This window comes from Herpailurus yagouaroundi, unplaced genomic scaffold (assembly GCF_014898765.1).
Source record: "Herpailurus yagouaroundi ecotype Mexico unplaced genomic scaffold, PumYag 205, whole genome shotgun sequence".
NCBI classification, from domain to species: domain Eukaryota; kingdom Metazoa; phylum Chordata; class Mammalia; order Carnivora; family Felidae; genus Herpailurus; species Herpailurus yagouaroundi.
Genome location: NW_024412436.1, coordinates 1,529,319 through 1,549,606, shown reverse-complemented (window position 1 = coordinate 1,549,606; position 20,288 = coordinate 1,529,319). Strand labels below are relative to the sequence as shown.

The following is a 20,288-nucleotide window of genomic DNA, read 5'->3' as shown; positions in this document are numbered from 1 at the left end:
AACAGAAAGACAAATAAGGAAACTGATCCCATTCACAATTGCACCAAGAAGCATAAAATACCTAGGAATAAATCTAACCAAAGATGTAAAGGATCTGTATGCTGAAAACTATAGAAAGCTTATGAAGGTAATTGAAGAAGATTTAAAGAAATGGAAAGACATTCCCTGCTCATGGATTGGAAGAATAAATATTGTCAAAATGTCAATACTACCCAAAGCTATCTACACATTCAATGCAATCCCAATCAAAATTGCACCAGCATTCTTCTCGAAACTAGAACAAGCAATCCTAAAATTCATATGGAACCACAAAAGGCCCCGAATAGCCAAAGTAATTTTGAAGAAGAAGACCAAAGCAGGAGGCATCACAATCCCAGACTTTAGCCTCTACTACAAAGCTGTCATCATCAAGACAGTATGGTATTGGCACAAAAACAGACACATAGACCAATGGAATAGAATAGAAACCCCACAACTAGACCCACAAACGTATGCCCAACTCATCTTTGACAAAGCAGGAAAGAACATCCAATGGAAAAAAGACAGTCTCTTTAACAAATGGTGCTGGGAGAACTGGACAGCAACATGCAGAAGGTTGAAACTAGACCACTTTCTCACACCATTCACAAAAATAAACTCAAAATGGATAAAGGACCTGAATGTGAGACAGGAAACCATCAAAACCTTAGAGGAGAAAGCAGGAAAAGACCTCTCTGACCTCAGCCGTAGCAATCTCTTACTCGACACATCCCCAAAGGCAAGGGAATTAAAAGCAAAAGTGAATTACTGGGACCTTATGAAGATAAAAAGCTTCTGCACAGCAAAGGAAACAACCAACAAAACTAAAAGGCAACCAACGGAATGGGAAAAGATATTTGCAAATGACATATCGGACAAAGGGCTAGTCTCCAAAATCTATAAAGAGCTCACCAAACTCCACACCCGAAAAGCAAATAACCCAGTGAAGAAATGGGCAGAAAACATGAATAGACACTTCTCTAAAGAAGACATCCGGATGGCCAACAGTCACATGAAAAGATGTTCAGCGTCGCTCCTTATCAGGGAAATACAAATCAAAACCACACTCAGATATCACCTCACGCCAGTCAGAGTGGCCAAAATGAACAAATCAGGAGACTATAGATGCTGGAGAGGATGTGGAGAAACGGGAACCCTCTTGCACTGTTGGTGGGAATGCAAATTGGTGCAGCCACTCTGGAAAGCAGTGTGGAGGTTCCTCAGAAAATTAAAAATAGACCTACCCTATGACCCAGCAATAGCACTGCTAGGAATTTATCCAAGGGACACAGGAGTACTGATGCATAGGGGCACTTGTACCCCAATGTTCATAGCAGCACTCTCAACAATAGCCAAATTATGGAAAGAGCCTAAATGTCCATCAACTGATGAATGGATAAAGAAATTGTGGTTTATATACACTATGGAATACTACGTGGCAATGAGAAAAAATGAAATATGGCCTTTTGTAGCAACGTGGATGGAACTGGAGAGTGTGATGCTAAGTGAAATAAGCCATACAGAGAAAGACAGATACCATATGGTTTCACTCTTATGTGGATCCTGAGAAACTTGACAGGAACGCATGGGGGAGGGGAAGAAAAAAAAAAAAAAAAGAGGTTAGAGTGGGAGAGAGCCAAAGCATAAGAGACTGTTGAGAACTGAGAGCAAACTGAGGGTTGATGGGGGGTGGGAGGGAGGAGAGGGTGGGTGATGGGTATTGAGGAGGGCACCTTTTGGGATGAGCACTGGGTGTTGTATGGAAACCAATTTGACAATAAATTTCATATATAAATAAAAATAAATAAATAAATAAATAAAAATTTATTTGTTTTGAGAGAGAGACAAAGTGTGTACACGCCTGTGCAGGTGAGAGTGAGAGTGAATGAGGCACTGAGAGAAAGAGATAATCCCAAGCAGACTCCCAGCTGTTAGTGTAGAGCCCAAGGTGAGGGTCTATCTCATGAACTGTGAGGTCATTACCTGAGCTGAGATCAAGAGTCAGACACTTCTGTGACTGAGCCACCCAGTTGCCTCACTGAATTTTTTAATTACCAAAAGGAGTTTTCTGTATCACATGTTTTTATAAATACTGACTCTCTGAAAATGAATGTGAAATGAAAATACAAAGTAATTTAATGTAAACTTTTATTGATTACAGCTAAATGAATGAGTGACATATTCTAGTGAGGTCATTATGATAATACACCTGGATTAATATTCAATATAAGGGGCCTTCCCCTTCCTTTTTTCCTTTTTTTTACATTGCACATGATTCTTTTATAAAGTGGGCCTAGCATTCTTTGGACATGTGATGCACTGACAGGTTGGGAATTAGGGGAATTACTGTGGAACTTGACTTATAAATTTGTAGGTAATCAGAATTATGTAAAATGCCTTAATTTATTTCTTTTCTTTCTTTCTTTCTTTCTTTCTTTCTCTCTCTCTCTCTCTCTCTCTCTTTTTTTTTTTTTTTTTTTTTTTTTAGGGACTTTCTCCCTCGAGGGTCGGGCATTGTAACCAGACGGCCTCTTGTGCTGCAGCTTGTTACTTCCAAAGCAGGTAATAAATAAGGATGTTTGCCACATGAGTGAGCACATTGCTGTAGTACCTGTTGCCTCCATTCCTGGGTGTTGGGTTGTAGCAACAGAAATGTTTTTGTGAACCCTCTGCTCTGGGTAGTGGCCTGCATTTCTCTCCAAATGCTCTCTTCTCCATTGTTCCTTTAATTCCTTTCATTACATCACAAGGAAAATCTATTTGTGTGTAGGCTTTTAAAACACCTACTATTTTTTATGCCAAGAAAATAATGTATATGTAATTATATATATGTACATATATAATTTTTATTTATATAATTTTATAATACAGTTTAACTACTAATACTTTACTGGTTTACTTTCTTCCACAAGTGTGTGTGTTTGGGAATTTTTTAAAGTAACAATTCAACATCCATCTAATGTCTGTATTCATATGTACAAGTGTATGTGTATCTATATCTACGTCTAATGTGCTATGCTTCCCCCACTCCTTAACACCATGATAATTTGGTAGGTAAATGAGCTTTGTTTTCATTCTTATTTCTTAGCAACTGGTGATGTTAGATTTTTTTTGTGTTATTTGGTGTTTATATTTCTTTTATGAATTGGCATTTTTATCTTTCCCTATTTCTTCTTGAGGATTTTACTACTTTTCTTACCAATTTCTTTGAAAGTACTCATAAAAACCACACCTCATAAATTGCAAAAACCAAAGTTATGAAGTTTTACCCCTATGTTTTCTTCTAAGAATTTTATAGTTTTCCTCTAACGTTTAGGTCTTTGATCCATTTTGACTTAATTTTTATATATGGTATGAGGAAAGGGTTCAACTTCATTTTTTGCATGCGAATAGCCAGTTTGTCCTAGCATCATTTGTATGGTTTTGACACTCTTATCAAAAATCAGTTGGCCATAAACATATGTTTATTTTGGGACTCTCAATTCAATTCAACGGATCTGTATTTCTGTATTTGTGCCAGTATTGCACTGTCATAATTACCGTTGTTTTGTAGTAAGTTTTAAAATTGAGAAATGTGAGTCCTGTTTTGTTCTTTTTCAAGATTGTTTTGGCTACCCTGGGTCCCTTGAAATTCTGTATGAATTGTAGAATCAGCTTGTTTTATCTCAGCAATGCAAGATTGGTTTAACATCTAAAAAGCAATTAATGTAATGTATCATATCAGTAGAATTAAAAACGGGAAATCACAGGATCATCTCAACAGATTCAGAAAAGGCATTTGAAAAAGTCCAACATCCCATCATTATAAAAACACTCAACAAAATAGTAATAGAAGAGAACTTCCTTAACCTGATAAAGGTCATAGACTATAAAGCCCACAGCTAACATCATATTTAATGGTGAAAGACTGCGTGCTTTCCTTTTAAGATTAGGAACAAGGCAGAGATATCTATTCTTGCCACTTCAGTTCAGCATTGTGCTGGAGGTTCTAGCTAGGGCAGTTGGGCAAGAGAAAGAAAGAAAAAAAACCCATCCATATTGGAACGAGTAGAATGATCTCTATTCATAGAGGATATGATAAAATATGTAGAAATTCCTAAAGAATCCACCAAAAAACTATTAGAACTAGTAAACGAGTTCAGCATGGTTGCAGGATACAAGATCAATGTACACAAATCAATTGTATTTCTATAAACTTGTCATGCACATTCAAAACATGAAATTAAGAGAATGATTTCATTTATAATGGCATCAAAAATAATACACTCTTAGGAATAAATTTAACAAAGGAAGTGTGAAATTTGTACTCTCAAAGCTATGGAACATTGTTGAAAGAGACTATAGAGTATCTAAATAATTGGACAAGCATCCCGTGTTCATTCATTGGAAGACTTAGCAATGTTGAGATGACCGTGCTTCCCAAGCTGACCTACTGACTTGATGCGATCCCTATAAAAATCCCAGATGACTTTTTTGAGGGTAGAAATTGTAGATATTTTTAACCATTTTTTAATATAAAAAAAGTCTGTACTAAGTTTGATCCAAAGGAATGGACTTACATGCTATCATTTGATAAAAGTAAGTTACTTACAAATCTAAAATACATCAGCCACTATTCTAAGCTCTGAGATATGGCAGTAACTAGGACAAAGTCCCTGTTCTTCTGGTGATTTAAATTCTGTTATAAAATTTTTGACGTATTGAAGTTTTATTATTTATGGTTGTACAATCTATACATGTATCTTTCACAAAAAGTAAATACTTAGCACACTTTTATTCCTTTTCATATGTAAAATTATCTTTAACATTTAGTTCTCTTTTTATCTGAAATTTATTTTCATGTATACTGAACTATTTTTTTCAGTCTCCTTTATCTTCTATCACATTCCTACTGCAATCTATTTATGAAGATCTTTTCTGTTTTATTGTGCCAATAACACAGTGTTTTACTTTTGTGGATTTATAATTTGCTTTAATATCCATCTGTCATGTTTGTAGTCTTCTGCCATTACCTATTTTTATTTAGGGGCTCTTTTCTATTTGGCAAAATTTAGGATAATTTTATAAAGACAAAGCTATTGCCACTAAAATTATTTTAAACCTATAGATTCATAAAGAATAATTGATATCTTTAAAATATTCACTTTTTTTCTAGTCCAGAGATCATGCTATATCCTTTCATTTGCTCAAATATTCTTTTTCCTTAGTAAAATTCTTGATTATCTTTATATAGCATCCGTGCATTTCTAGTTAGGGTATTCATATTTAGTTCATTTTGTTCTTGTCATTTGAGTAGGGTTCCCCCCCCCCATTTTCTTTTCTTTTCTTTTTTTAAATATTTATTTATTTATTTTGAGAGAGAGAGAAAGAGAGTCTGCATGCTGGGGAGGGGCAGAGAGAGAGAGGGAGAGAGAGAATCCCAAGCAGGTTCCATATTGTCAGTGTGTGGAGCCTGATATGGGGCTTGAACTCACAAACTGTGAGATCATGACCTGAGCTACAGTCAAGACACTTAACTGACTGAGCCACTCAAATGCCCCTACATTATATTTTCTAATCTCTCATTGCAGATTATGTTAATGCTGCTATTTTTACTTTTAATTTTTAAATTAACCATTTTACTCTACATTTGACATTAAAGTATTTTTTTAATTTTATTTATTTATTTTGAAAGAGAGGAGAGAGAGAGTAGGGGAGGGGCAGAGAGAGAGAAGGAGAGAGAGAATTCCAAGCAGTCTCCATGCCATCAGCGCAGAGCCTGAGGTGGGGCTCAAACTCATGAACCATGAGATCGTGACCTGAGCCTAAACCAAGAGTCAGTGGCTTAATGGACTGAGTCACCCAGGTGCCCTGACATTAAATATTTTTAATTGATTCTCTTGTGTATTTTAGTTATATATATATGATATATAGTTATATATAGTTATATAGATATGTAGATCTATAGTTATATATAGATCTATATAACTATCTATATATCTATATCTATATATATAGTTATATATATAGTTATTTAGTTATATATAGAATTTCTTAATTTTTTTTCAATAAATGCTTACCATGCAAATACTGAGATAGCTGAGAAAATAGATAATCTCCTTTGCACTGGGTATTTTTGGGTGAGTACTTACATGTTGAGCTTTTTTGAGAAGGTACCTCACATGCTTTTTCCTTATACCTTTTTGTTAACAGTCTCCCAATCTTGTCACTTCTAAGCCCCTGACCATTCTGTCATTAGTTAGTGAGGATCATACTTCACACACCACCTCTCTTTTCATGCAAAGTAGACTAGAAATTCTTCCCTTAGGGAAAACCTGCTGTTTTCACAATCACTCATGAATCCCAAATTGGGGTTTTTATATTGCAACACTATATTCTAGCTGATGCCAGCTAAGAACTCTGCTTATTTTTTTTTTCCACTCTAAGTGAATTGTTCATAGGGGAATCCCACGTATGACTATAGGCTTGGGTTGATGGGGGCTAACAATGGCTGAAAGAAGCAAGCTGGGATAGATGCCACTGCTGTAATTTACTTGTGCCTTTGGCTCTTAATTGGGATCAGTTCTATAAGTATTACTTACTGTTTTTTTAAGTTGATTTATTTTTGAGAGAGAGAAAGAGAATGTGTATGAGCAGGGAAGGGACAGAGAGAGGGAATCCCAAGCGGGCTTCATTCTATCAGCACAGAGCCCAGTGCAGGGCTTGGTCTCACAAACCATGAGGTCATGACCTGAGCCCAAATCAAGAGTCGGATGCTTAACTGACTGAGCTACCCAGGTGCCCCCATAAATACTACTTTATCTTGATAGTTTCATTCATTCATTCATTCATTCATTCAGTGCTTATTGAATGACTCCTGTCTATCAGGCAAATAACCCTGGCAACATGGAGCTTACGTTCTAGCTGGGGAGAAACCAACAACCACCTGAAAAACAAAACAAAACAAAATAAAAAAACTCAACGCCATAGAATGTTAGATGATGAAGAAAGTGAGCATTCAATCCATGCCGATGTTTATGTAGGCAGAGGGAAGTTAGAAGATTCTAAGATAGGAGCTACTTGTGTGGTTGAAGTTTAACAAGGATGCCAGTAGGGCTGGGGTGGAGAGAGGAGGTAATGGGGAGAAAATGGGGTAAAGAGAGACAGCATTGCTGAAACAGTTGCTTGGGTAGGGTCTTGTGAGCCCGGTGCCTTGAAGGAACATGATAGTAGGATTAGGGCCTTAAAGTAGGTGCCCCTGAATGTAAGACAATGAAATAATAGAGTGACTCAGGGATTGGTTACTGGGTTGAGATAATTCTTTTACTCATGAGGAGGATGAAGGGATACCTTTTCTATTGCAACCACATGGGAAGAAGAAACTATGGGAGAAACTAGTAGTAAGTCTGTACTTGTAGTGGTAGAGTTGTGAGATTCCTCGTGTGATGACTTTATTTTTTCCAAAAGGAGATAAGATATTTGCTAATAATGATCATTTTTTTGTTCTCATTTTCATTAATATGTCTGCTATTTCTCTTTAATGTCTGACCACATTAACCAGGAACTCCAGAACCATGTTTTGCTCCCAGTGGTGTGTGTCTTGTGTTAAATTATGCATATACTATTTACTATTTGTTTTTCCTGGTAAAGAGCTATTTTATTCCTAATGTTTAAAAATGTTTATTTATTTATTTTCAGAAGGGCAGAGAGAGAGAGAGAGAATCCCAAGCAGGCTCAGCACTTTAGTGCAGAGCCGGCATGGGGCTCAATCTCATAAACTGTGAGAGATCATGACCTGAGCTGAAATCAAGAGTCAGATGCTCAACCAACTGGGCCATCCAGAGGCCCCTTATTCCTAGTTTTAAAAATATTTTAAAACCTAATAGGTAGACATATAATTTTAATGAGTGACATTTTGGCATTTATTGATATAATCATTTAAAAAACTCTTTGATATATTCATTTATAGATTTCTTATTTAAGCATTTAAGATTCTTGCATTCCTAAGATACATTTGATTATAGTAACTTATTCTTTTATGGTACTATTAAAGTAATTTCACCAATTTATCTTAGGTTATTTACATTTATTTATATATACATATATCTATCGTCAGGTTATCAAATGAAATCTGTACTGGTCAGCATAAAATCAATTGAGTAAATGGGGCACGTGGGTGGCTTAGTTGGTTAAGTGTCCGACTTTGGCTCAGGTCATGATCTCGTGGTCCGTGAGTTCGAGCCCTGCGTTGGGCTCTGTGCTGACAGCTCAGGGACTGGAGCCTGTTTCAGATTCCGTGTCTTTCTCTCTCTGACCCTCCCCTGTTCATGCTCTGTCTCTCTCTGTCTCAAAAATAAATAAACGTTAAAAAAAAAAATCAAAATCAATTGAGTAACTCTTTTTCTGTCTCTTTTGATTTTTTTCTACTAGGCTTTGAAACTCTTAAAAACCCAGTGATGCATTTTTGTCTCTGTTTCCAATTAAGGAGGACTGCTAGCCTAGCTTTTTTACAAAGGAATGTGTCTTAGACTCAGGGGTTCAGAGGCAGCAGCTGTGGGCAGTATGAGCCTGGGAGAGGTAGACCTGAGGCTGTGGTTGCACTGGGTCCTGAGGCATGGGATATCAGAGCACACAGGGGGTATTCAAAATCATGTGGATACTTCCTATTCCAATGCAGAGATTTTCCTGCTGTAATTCTAAGAAACTATTATAAAAGTGTAGCTAAACCCTAGACAGTTACTATTTAGAAAGCTATAACACTTAGTGGTTGCCATGTTTTGAGCGTTAGTTATTATCATGTAAGAATCTTCTGAGATAGATGTTATGATTCCCATTTTATTTATTATTATTATTATTATTTAATGTTTATTTGTTTTTTGAGACAGAGAAAGACAGAGCATTAGCAGGGGAGGGGTAGAGAGAGGAGACACAGAATCCAAAGCAGGCTCCAGGCTCTGAGCTGTCAGCACAGAGCCCGACATGGGGCTCGAACCCACGAACTGTGAGATCATGACCTGAGCTGAAGTCGGACGCTCAACCAACTGAGCCACCCAGGCGCCCCTATGATTCCCATTTTAGAAAAAGAGTCCCAGCAAAGTTAAGCGATTTGTCAGAGGCCACACTGTTGGTAGGAGTAGGGATTGTTACTAATGTCTTTCTGACACTAATAATATTGCATTTTAAAAATAGGAAACTTGAACTGTTTGCTTTATTTTTTATTAAGTAAACTGTATGCTCAACATGGGGCTAGAACTCATGACCCCCAGATCAAGAGTCACATGCTCTACCAACTGAGCCAGCTAGGTGCCCCTTGAGCCGCTTCCTTTATAATTACAGGATACACTTTATATTTGTATTGGGCTATTTTTTATGTAAGGAAGCATAAATATGTGAATAGTAAATACATAATTATTTGATTAACTCATAATTATCATTTACTTTGCAACATGATGCTCATTTACTAACATTTGACTGCTTGTCTCCACCTGCTACGTATTAGTTGCTAAACAAAGCCAAAAAGTTAGTTACAGACCCTAAGCCTTATTCTGTGTAATTTGTTTTGGGAAATTTAGTACATAGTACAGGAGAGCATTCTAAGAAATCACACAGTGTTGTGAGGAAGGTGAGAAAAAACTACCATCTCTGTTTTATTAACAAAGATAACATTTTTAAGTGATAAGGTCTTGATAGTTTGGATTTAGAGAGAGGGATTTCTGAAGGTTTGGCTTGGGGGGACAAGAGCTGGACAAAGCACTGATGAAGTGTTGGGTAAGGACTGGGGTGTCAAGGGCAAGCGAGTAGGTAGGGGGTCTTGCTAAGACAAGGGGACAGTTTTCAATGCCTGTGGACATTTCCAGTGCCATGCTGAAACTGACTTTTGCCAGCTCCTGAGATCTGATTATACAACTCTCTCTTTTCATTTCTGTATTAGGTGACATCATGATAGTAACCTGAAGTTGGTCATGGTAGGAGTACTTACACTACGGAAATTGGCAAATGCTATGAATCAAGACTTTTTCCTACTTAGGGTGCCAGCTATTGTTAAACATTTACCAGCATGCCACTGGTTTCTTTCTTTTCAATAATGAGTCTTGCTGTTCACTGGTTTAATGACATGTCAAACTGAGAAAACAAATGTGTCTGAATATAATATTTTTGATGGTCTGCTGAGTGTGTTGAAAGTGTCACTGCTTTTTTTTTTTTTCAACGTTTTATTTATTTTTGGGACAGAGAGAGACAGAGCATGAACGGGGGAGGGGCAGAGAGAGAGGGAGACACAGAATCAGAAACAGGCTCCAGGCTCTGAGCCATCAGCCCAGAGCCCGACGCGGGGCTCGAACTCACGGACCGCGAGATCGTGACCTGGCTGAAGTCGGACGCTTAACCGACTGCGCCACCCAGGCGCCCCGTCACTGCTTTAAGAAATGATCCACTTGGGGGTATCTGGGTGGCTCAGTTGGTTAAGCGTCTGACTCTTGATTTAGGCTCAGGTCATGATCTCAGGGTCGTGAAATCAGGCCCTGTATTGGGCTCTGCGCTGAGTGTGTAACCTGCTTGGGATTCTCTGTCCCTCTCTCTCTCTGCCCCTCCTCCACTCAGGCTCTCTCTCTCAAAAAATACATAAATAAACATTAAAAAATTACTTAAAAAAGAGAAATGATCCATTTGGAGTTTGATATACTTCCTTCAGGAGGGGTGGGTTTTTAAGACAGTAGAATCCGTCACTCTTTGTATTAAAAGTTACTGTTAAGGATTTACAAAAGTAAAGCCTGTAGGTCATGGTTAAAGATAAGTGGTTTTGTCATTTGGAGAACTTTTTTATGTTAAAATGCTTCTCTAAATGCCATTATATTGCTTCATACTCCTTTATTTCAATGACATTGGTATAAGAAAGAAAGATACTACAAATTAGAACTTTCAAAATGGTTAAATTAAAGTTAATTGTTCAAATTACAGAAATATTCTTTTGTGAAAGATTTCCTTGGTATTTCCTCCTTTGATGCATGTCAAATATATTCCTAATTCATCAAAATTTGATTTGCCACCTTTGTATTACATTTACTGCATAATGTAACATGTCTGTGTTTCAAAAATTGCATATGACTTATAATTTATTAGAGAATTATTACTATTCAGTTTTTTGGGGGAACTTGGAATTGCTTTAAGTGTCCGTTTTAATAAAGATGTTCAGTAACAGAAGCCAGAGAACTTGTTTCTGAGACACCAGATGACTAACAGGATGAGGTGGAGACACAAAGTTCAGGCAGCAGGCCTGAGAAGCAGCAGGCACAGATCCCCATGTTCTAAGTGAGGGCTCTACCCCGAAGCCCCTCTCCAGGGCCACTCGAACAGCACTGTGAGTCTAGGTGGAACTGAGCCAAAGGGTATTGCCTCCTACCACAAGAGTCAGGGAATAGTTCATTCTAGAGAGAAATGTCACCTTCTCACAGGTGAGCTTTTGAAGGATTTTACAGATTACTTAGACTTTGAGTCCTGCTATACGTACAGTGCCTCAGGACCTGTTTTCTCGCTTCATAAATTAGACTGATACACTCAAGTATTTTTTTGAATAACAACATTGAAAATATTTTAAAGCTATGTCTCATTCATTTTATATTTAAATATCTGAATTTGATTTGAATTGATATTTTAGAATAAGATAGTCTGTTTTTGCAGAGGATTAAATGTTTATTTTTTTTTCATTGTAACAAGTTAACCTCATGTAAAAACAAATGTGGTTCTGAAAACATTCTTTCTTAACTACAGCTTTGACCTCGTTCTGCTCCATTGCTGGTTCCCTATTTCCTTCCTTATAAAATGCAAGTTACCATATAAAGTGCAGATTCATAGTTGAAAGTCCCTTGAATATAGCTATTTTTAAATTTTAATGTGCATAAGATTCCTAAGGATTTCTGGAAACTTCCTTAGAAGTTTTGATTCAGTAGGTCTGGAGCAAAGCAGTGGGATGCATTTTAAAGAACTACTGTCAAGTTCTTCTGTAAGCTGTTGGTCTTTGATAAACACTTTGGGAAACATTCATAACAGTTTCATCTAATTCTTTCACTGGTCTTTTCTTTTCCTAACTACCTTTCCTTCTTCCCTTTAATAGCCTCTTTTTTTAGGTATTACCTATTATTATTTTTTAAATTGTCTAAATGTTTGGTCATAGAGTCTTTAGACAGGTCTAAGTGCAGTGCTTTGAACATAACAGGCACTCATTCACTGCTGACGGGTATTTTCCTGCTGCCAGGGCATCTAGCTCAGACACCAGTGTATTTGGCTCTGGTATTTGAAGGGCCCAAGGATATTTTCTTTCCAGATTTATTTAGATATAATTGACATATAACATTGTGTAAGTTTAAGGTGTACGATGTCATAATTTGATATATGTGTATCTCAGGATTTTCATAGACTGTCAGAGGTTGAGATTCTAATAACATTTAATTTTGTTGTTGCATAACTCACTTACTTTCCAGGCATAAATATATAGAGAAAAAAAAACATCCAAGTGAAATCTCTGTAACAGCAGAGCATATCCACTCAACCCTTGCAGCTGGGGTCTTCCTTGATTTCTTGATAAGCCCAGGAAGTCCCATTGACCCCTTGGACTGTCACAGTTATCAAGCATCCAGTGTTAATTCCGGAAAATATAACTATCAAAAATACATTAGAATATATTAGGGTATTGGACAGTGGGGATGTTGGTTTTTCTAAGATGTTTGAGGATCACTGGCATAGAAGGGATTAAAGGGTTTGTTTTTCTGGGGGGTGCTTTGAGTTATTATTCCATGAATGTTGGACACAATGTAATAAATAAATGAACTCCTAATGGTTGTAGGTAGAATAACATTCTTGTTAAATGGATAGACATGTAGAGACTCTATACATATATTACGACAAGACTTAGTACACATATTCTCACATTTGTAATCTATTTCATGGAGAGGTCAAATGGCTCTCTTTCAGGATTCTTATAAACCTTATTTATGAGGGAGGAAAACGGTCCTTTGTGCACTTTCATTCAGACCTACTTTAAATCTGGTTTGGTTGTGTTTTCCAGATCACTGCTCTTTTAAATATTTGTATAACTCAAGAAATTTAACTGTCTTCATTTTATGCTTGGGTATTGGGATTCCACTGTGAATTACTGGGTTTTCATTTTTCTCCCCTCCCCTCCCCCCGCTCCCGCCCTGTTTTTTCTTATTTTTGCTGACAACACTCTAAAACCATTTTTACCCTTTTTCTTTTGTTGTCCTTTTTTCTTAGCTTAAATATTGGCTACACATTGATTAATAGACTTAGAAGTTCTAGTTTTCAGTTATGTATCTTCCATTATGAAGTCCACAGCAATTTTAGTTCAACTCTCAAAATTTTGAGAGAAGTCAAAAAGCTATTCTAAGCAAACTTGACTTAAATTTTATTTCTTCACAGGTAGATGGCTGCCCTTTAATGCTACATATGTTTCCATTTAGGAAGGAAATGACTAAATTAAAGGTATTATATTTCTCCTGAAAGGAAATGAAGAAATATATATTTCAATAAAATTCCATTCTTGATCGTGAGGTTAAGATGACTTTTGAGTTGTCAATAATTTGCCATTTATTTTCCAATTCTTTAGGTCTCTTTGTCTCTATTCCATTTTAAAAGAAGGCATTGAGGCTTTTCTCAGCCTCATTTCCTAGCCAGAAATTATAGTTATCTGACCTTAGACTATGATGTTTGCTTAAAGAGGATGGATGGAAGGGAGACAAGTTCCTTCATTTTGGAACTTCTCTTTCTTTTTATGCCCCATCGTACTCCCAGTTTTTAAAAACTGGGTTGTCTTGAAATAATTGAGATTAAGAAGACTAAAAGATACACTGTGTAGTTGTTAATATCTGTTTAAATCTGAGAGGAGATGTGATTTTTATTGTAAGAAAATGAGTAGACGTATTTTATATCATACCCATGACTCTAGTCAACTAAGAATTACTGTTTACCTACCTCTTCCCACTCTCATTGTTTCCCCTTGAGCTTCTAACAATGGAAACTGTAGATCACAGATGTCCCCTGCATTTGCATTTGTTGGGTGAGTCGTAATAGTCTGGAAATCATTTTCTTGGCCTTCTCCTCCTCCATGTGTCATGCTCAGTCTTCCCTACTGCCACAGCCTGCACTCTTCTTTCTGTGAAACATTCACTTCAGCAGCCACTAGTCCAGCAGGGCACAATGAATTATCTCACTGAATGACATTGTCCACAAATTTAAGAAATCGGTGGTTCTGTTGCGTGAATGGCATACAGTAGACCATCACTGAGCTACTCTGCTGATTTACAAGATGGTTTTGTACTAACTGAAGGTGTTTACTTTGCAAAGTGAGCTAAATTCACATTAAGTACTTTTAAAGTGATCATGTTAGTTTAATATTAACAATATCCTGGAGTGCCTGAGTGGCTCATTCAGTTAAGCATCCGACTTAGGCTCAGGTCATCATCTCACGGTTCGTGGGTTCGAGCCCCATGTTGGGCTGTGTGCTGAGCTGAGAGCCTGGATCCTGCTTCAGATTCTGTGTCTCCCTCTCTCTCTGCCCCTCTCCCACTCCCACTCTGTCTCTGTCTCTCTCAAAAGTAAATAAACATTAAAAAAATAAACAAAAAACAAAAAACAATATCCTGCAAGCCTGGTAGAATTTCTTTTCATTATTTTCCCAAAGTGTATTTGTTTGGTAAATTTTTATCTTTTTGTTTTTGCATTCATTCATTCATTCATTCATTCACCTGTTCATTAAATAGATTTTAAATGCCTACAGTGTGCCACACAACAGAGAAGTTGCCAGTTTGTGTCCTGTCCATCATGTCCGTTCAACTGTCTTCCTGTTACTATTACTTTGGCTAATATTTAAAGAGACCCTGCCCTTTTTTTTAAACCTCTGCATATGTACAGAGGATATATGGATGGAATTTTCTTCCATTTAACTTCAGTTTTTATTGTTTCATTATATAGGAATTTGGGGTCATGCAATACTTTACAAGTATTCAGGCTTAGAAGCACATATCTCTCTAAGGCATGTCAAAAGCCATTTGAGCCTCTGTCCTTTGGAGGGTCTCAAATCTGAGGCATGTCAACTGTGATTTCCATTTTGTAATTTTATTTATTTATTTAGAGTGCATGAGCAGGGGAGGGGCAGAAGGAGAGGGAAAGGTAGAATCTTAAGCAGGTTCAATGCTGTCAGTAAACAGCCTGACATGGGGCTTGATCTCATTAAGGCACAATCATGACCTGAGCTGAAATCAAGAGTCAGATGCTTAACTAACGGAGCTACCCCACCCCCCCTCCATTTTGAATATCTATTTACTCTTGTTTTTATTCCTTATCAAAACCCGTTTTCTTGGCATGTACATGATATATCTGACTCTTCATCATTGTATTATTTTAAGTTTTCATTTTTCTGTGTACATGTCTACCAGTGTTCATATTAGGCTCTATGTAGACTTTTCCTTGACCAAGTATTAGTGCAGGCTTCAGAATAAACATCAATGACCTTAAATATAATTCAGGTCTATTTTGATTTACCAGGTAGGTATAATCTTGAGATGTCTAAATTGTTTTTTGTCTAAATTACTGCTAACCTTTTAAGTAAATCTTTCAGTTATTTTGTATCTATGCTATCAAGATTGTTAAAGTTGGGTGTTCAGAAATGTACACGGGCAAGGAATGCTTATTCAGCAGTTTATTGAGTGCCTTTTCACTACTCATAAAAGCTATTTCTTTAGGTTATTGAAGGGTGTACAAAGATGTATATGAGACAGAGTCCCTACACTAAAAGGGTGATGCTGTAGTGTCGGATAGGTGAGAAGAGCCACACCCTTAAATAATTCTGGGACAGTATAATAGCAGAGTGTAAAACTATGGGAGGGATGTGAAGCGATTATAAGACTGAGGAAAGTATATGTACTGCAATTGCCAAATGATCTAGAATAATGAAAGTGAATGTTTAGAGGTTGGTCCTGGAGAATACTTTGCACAGGAAAAGTAACATTATGTGTCAACTATACCTCAACTTGAAAATTTCGGGAATAAGAAGATAAAATGGATCAAAATGATCACTAAATGATTATACTTTAAGTAAATCATAAACTATGTTAAAACTGTCCCCGTGTTGAAAAAAAAGTTCTTGTGTGCAAATTCCATCCCCTTTGTAGTTTTTGTGTCTGTTCCTGCTGAATGACTTTTATCATTCCTGATTATGGCTCATATTTTCCTGCTTCTTTGCATGCCTAGTAATTTTGACTGAACACTGGACAGTGTGAATTTTATGTTGTACTCGGTTTTGTCTTAATAATTTTGGCCTTCATTCTGATATGCAATTAAGTTAATAGGCATCCAGTTTGATCTCTTTGAGGTTCGCTTTTGGAATTTATTTGCATGGCTCCAGAGCAGCCTTTAAATCAGGGCAAATTTGACCTCGTTATTGATTCTACTCGAAGCCCCAGGTATTACTAAGTATCCACTCTGGCTTCTTGGAAGCCAACTATTCCAAACTTGTGAGCTCTGGAGTAGTCCTTTCTGGTGGTTCTTTCTCCCAGCCTTAATAGTTTCCTCACATGCATTCACTAGTCTGGAACTTTATCTCTGTGCAGCCCCTTTTTCTTCATTATTTGAAGAATATTGCTCCACTAAATTTTACCTGATGGGGCACCTGGGTGACTTGGTTAAGTGTCCCAACTCTTGATTTCAGCTCAGGTCATTATCTCTCATGGTCTTGAGATCAAGCCCCATGCTGAGCATGGAGCCTGCTTGGGATTTTCTCCCTCTTTCTCTCCCTACCTCTCTCTCTACCCCTTCCCCACTCAGGCTCGCTCTCTCTCTCTCTCTCTCAAAATAAATAAACATTAAAAAAAATAAATTCTACCTGCCTTTGTAGCAGGATGCTCGCAGAGAGTCATGACATGGAGGCTTTTCTTTCCAGGAAGCAACTTTATTCCTGCCAGCACCGCTCAGTTGGGTTTGTAACCAAAGAACTGAGTCCCGAACGCCATGTGGTGTAGTTTCTTATGTATTTTTCACTTCTTTGTCTCCCATATATGGTAACACACAAATATGCAGTCTGATTAAGTGGTCTCATGTTACAAGGTCATGAGGGATGTTGTCGCGTATGCATATATCCAGGTTGCCTTGAGGTTTTTTTCTTTCCAAAGGGAGGGGACCCTACCACATCTTGGCTTCCTTGAACCCTGAATTCTGTGCTTCCATTTCAGTGAGACTGTTGAGGTTTGTATGGATTCTCCCTTCCTGTGCTGCCACATTGACATTTTCTTGAGGCAATTGAAATACTCACCTTGTTGATTTCCCTTCTCTCAGGAATTACTGTCTTGCATTGCCTGTTGTTCAATGTAGAAACCCTGTTCTTTTATATATTGGGTCCTATCTTCTAATTTTTTAATGTGGGAGGGTAAATCTGACTCCTGATACTTTATCATGGCTGGAAGTGGAGGTAAGACTTTGCTAACCTTTTACTCTGATAATGGTCAACATTGAGATCACAGTAGTTTTCACTGCTCATGAAAACATTTCCAGGGTCATTTTTGGGCATTGGCTTATGGCTCTGAGGTGATGAAAAAACCTTAAACATTTATATCTCCCAGAGAAAGAGTTTACCTTAAACTATTTCTTTCACATCTCTCTCTTTTTGTAATATGTCTCCCCATTATAGAAGCTCCCAAAGAAATATAGAATACCAGATGAGTCAGTTTTTTTCAAGTTAAAAACACCAATTTGCTAAAATCTTGATGGTGCCTTCAAGCTACTATAGGGATGTGAAATTCAGACATTTTCAGGTGACAGAGGAGGCTGCCTGGCTGCCAGGTGGATGAGTTAACAGGACTTGGGTTTGTAGTTGTCACATTTAGAACTTAACCTTAAAATCTACCTCCATTAGACTCTGCAGATGGTTCCCACTGATATGGCAATGTCACCATATTAGTGGTTACCATTAATATGACCTCTTCGCAAGAAGAATCTTTTTTTTTTTTTTTTAGTGTTTATTTTTGAGAAAGAGACAGAGCATGACCAGGGGAGGGGCAGAGAGAGAGGGAGACACAGAATCTGAAGCAGGCTGTCAGCACAGAGCCTGACATGAGGCTTGAACTCACAAACCATGAGATCATGACCTGGGCTGAAGTTGGACCCTTAACTGACTGAGCCACGCAGGTGCCTCTCAACAAGAATCTTAAGAAGAATTTTGTCAGGACTGTTTATTGTTGTTTGCTTTTGCTTGCTTCATCATCTCTTGGAAGTTGCAAAAAAAAAAAAAAACCATCCCAATGTTGGTCTTAGAAAGAATAATGGCAAGGATAATAAGGAAAGGGAAATTAGTTCATGAGGCCATCCTTACTGTAAGGATTATACATGTACCTAAAATAAGTGGCCTTGCTTCAGTTATTCCAACTGGTGGGAGTTAAATGTTAGATGATGTGCAGTCTGAGAACCTCACAAGGATAGTTGTTTAAAGGTGTAAACACATTACAGAAGTGTGGGTTCAGATCTATAATTTTTAAGTTAAAATTCAATTACCTTAACTAAATGCCTGTAATTAAATAATAAACTGAGGAAGCAAATGGATAGCCCTTCAGACTTCATAAAAGCCAACTTGTATAGGCTGTTGATACCTGTATATTTCCATAGAATTGAGGGAGACTAGTGGAGCTGTGCTAAGCTAATGAAGATTGATAAGCATCCTTTCCCTGCTGACTTGCTTTTGGCTGGATGATAATGTATTTGTGAAGTTGTGGTAAGTGTGTATGTGAATATGCTAAATACTGTGCAGTTTGGTGAAGTATCCATTGCATTTCCACTTCATTTGGGGAGAGTGGTGGGATTACCATGCAGTGACACATATCAGAAGTCAGACAAGAAGAATAGGGAGCAGCTATCTGTTACTTTGCTGGTAGCATGGAGGTAGACCTAGTGAGGTTTGTGGTTCCTGTGGATCAGGTGGCTGCATTTGGACTGAGTCTTCATTTCTTCTCTTTAAGCCTCTAGCTTTATAATGAGCTTCATAAGAGTTATAATCTATAGGACGTGTGTGTGTGTGTGTGTGTGTGTGTGTGTGTGTCTACTGTACTGTCCTTAGGTTAATTTCTCCCAGCAGGTTTTGTGTGTATGCATGTTGGGGAAATGGTTGTATATTACCCATCAAGGCTTCTAATTTGACTGGGCTTAGATATTTTTCAAAAGCAATGCTCAGAGTTTAAATGTTTTAAATTTCATCATAACAGGCTGAGAAAAATCAGTATTTCACAGCAAATAATGAAACACTTTTATTTGACTTCACTTTCAAAAGATTATCAATAATAATTTCAGGGGTGCCTGATGGCTCAGTTGGTTGAGTGTCTGACTCTTGATTTCGGCTAAGGTCATAATCCCAGGGTCATGGGATCAAGCCCTGCATTGGGCTCTGTGCTGAGTATGGAGACTGCTTAAGATTCTCTTCTCTCTCTGTGCTCCTCTCCCCCACTTGTATGTTCTGTCTCTCTAAAAAAAAAAAAAATAAGAATTTCAGGTATATTAATAGCAATAACTTTCCTTAGTATTTATATAGAATTTCAGAGTTTCTCTAAAATAGGATATATCAGAAGTAGTTAAGTAAATTAAATTTGGTTCCTTTGGCCCTGACCTGCCATGTCTATATTCATTTTTACTCTTTGTGCTATCTCATCTCTCCCAGGTCCCCGAATTTTCATATACACTTAGTAGCTCGAAAGCCTTTCCAAGAATATCTAGTAAGCTCATTTATACTCAGATACAAGTAATTGATACAGTTTAAAGTGTTAATACCCCATAGGCCTTTGAATATTAACAAAAAAAATTGAGAAACCTTACTTACAGAAATTAATCTCTATTACTTGAGTTTTCTATTGGAAAGAGGATGGTGTTTGTTTATTTTTAATCTGTAGGGGATTTTCAAGCTCTTAAAACCATACCACTTAGGTGGCTATAGTTTGCTTCTACCCAAAGTTAGCACCTTAAGGTAATTCCATCTTCAGTAAGTTCCACGTTCTTTATAAATTATTTGTAATCTTTAAAACCCTCTATTTGTAATGAACAGACAGCATTTCAATCTGTTGACAGCTGATGAAACAAATATAATATTTTAGCGAAATAAAATAATGTACTTGAAAACACTTTGGAAAGTGTTAATACATTATATGAGCAAATTTTTATTGGTAAATCACTTAATACCTGCCAATTTAAACAGTCTCACTAATTTTTAATGAAGGTACTAATTTATAATGGATAAGGAAAGTAGAAGT

At 37.1% G+C, this 20,288-nt stretch overlaps 1 protein-coding gene across 12 annotated transcripts in view; it reads left to right on the top strand.

Annotated features, from left to right (window-relative positions):
• Positions 1-20,288, top strand: part of DNM3 (dynamin 3) — a 569,179-nt gene that overhangs the window by 94,750 nt on the left and 454,141 nt on the right. For all 12 annotated transcript variants that reach the window (XM_040451682.1, XM_040451678.1, XM_040451685.1 and 9 more), the window contains exon 2: positions 2,507-2,580. In XM_040451682.1, coding sequence (XP_040307616.1) covers positions 2,507-2,580 — 74 coding nt within the window. The remainder of the gene's footprint in view (positions 1-2,506; positions 2,581-20,288) is intronic.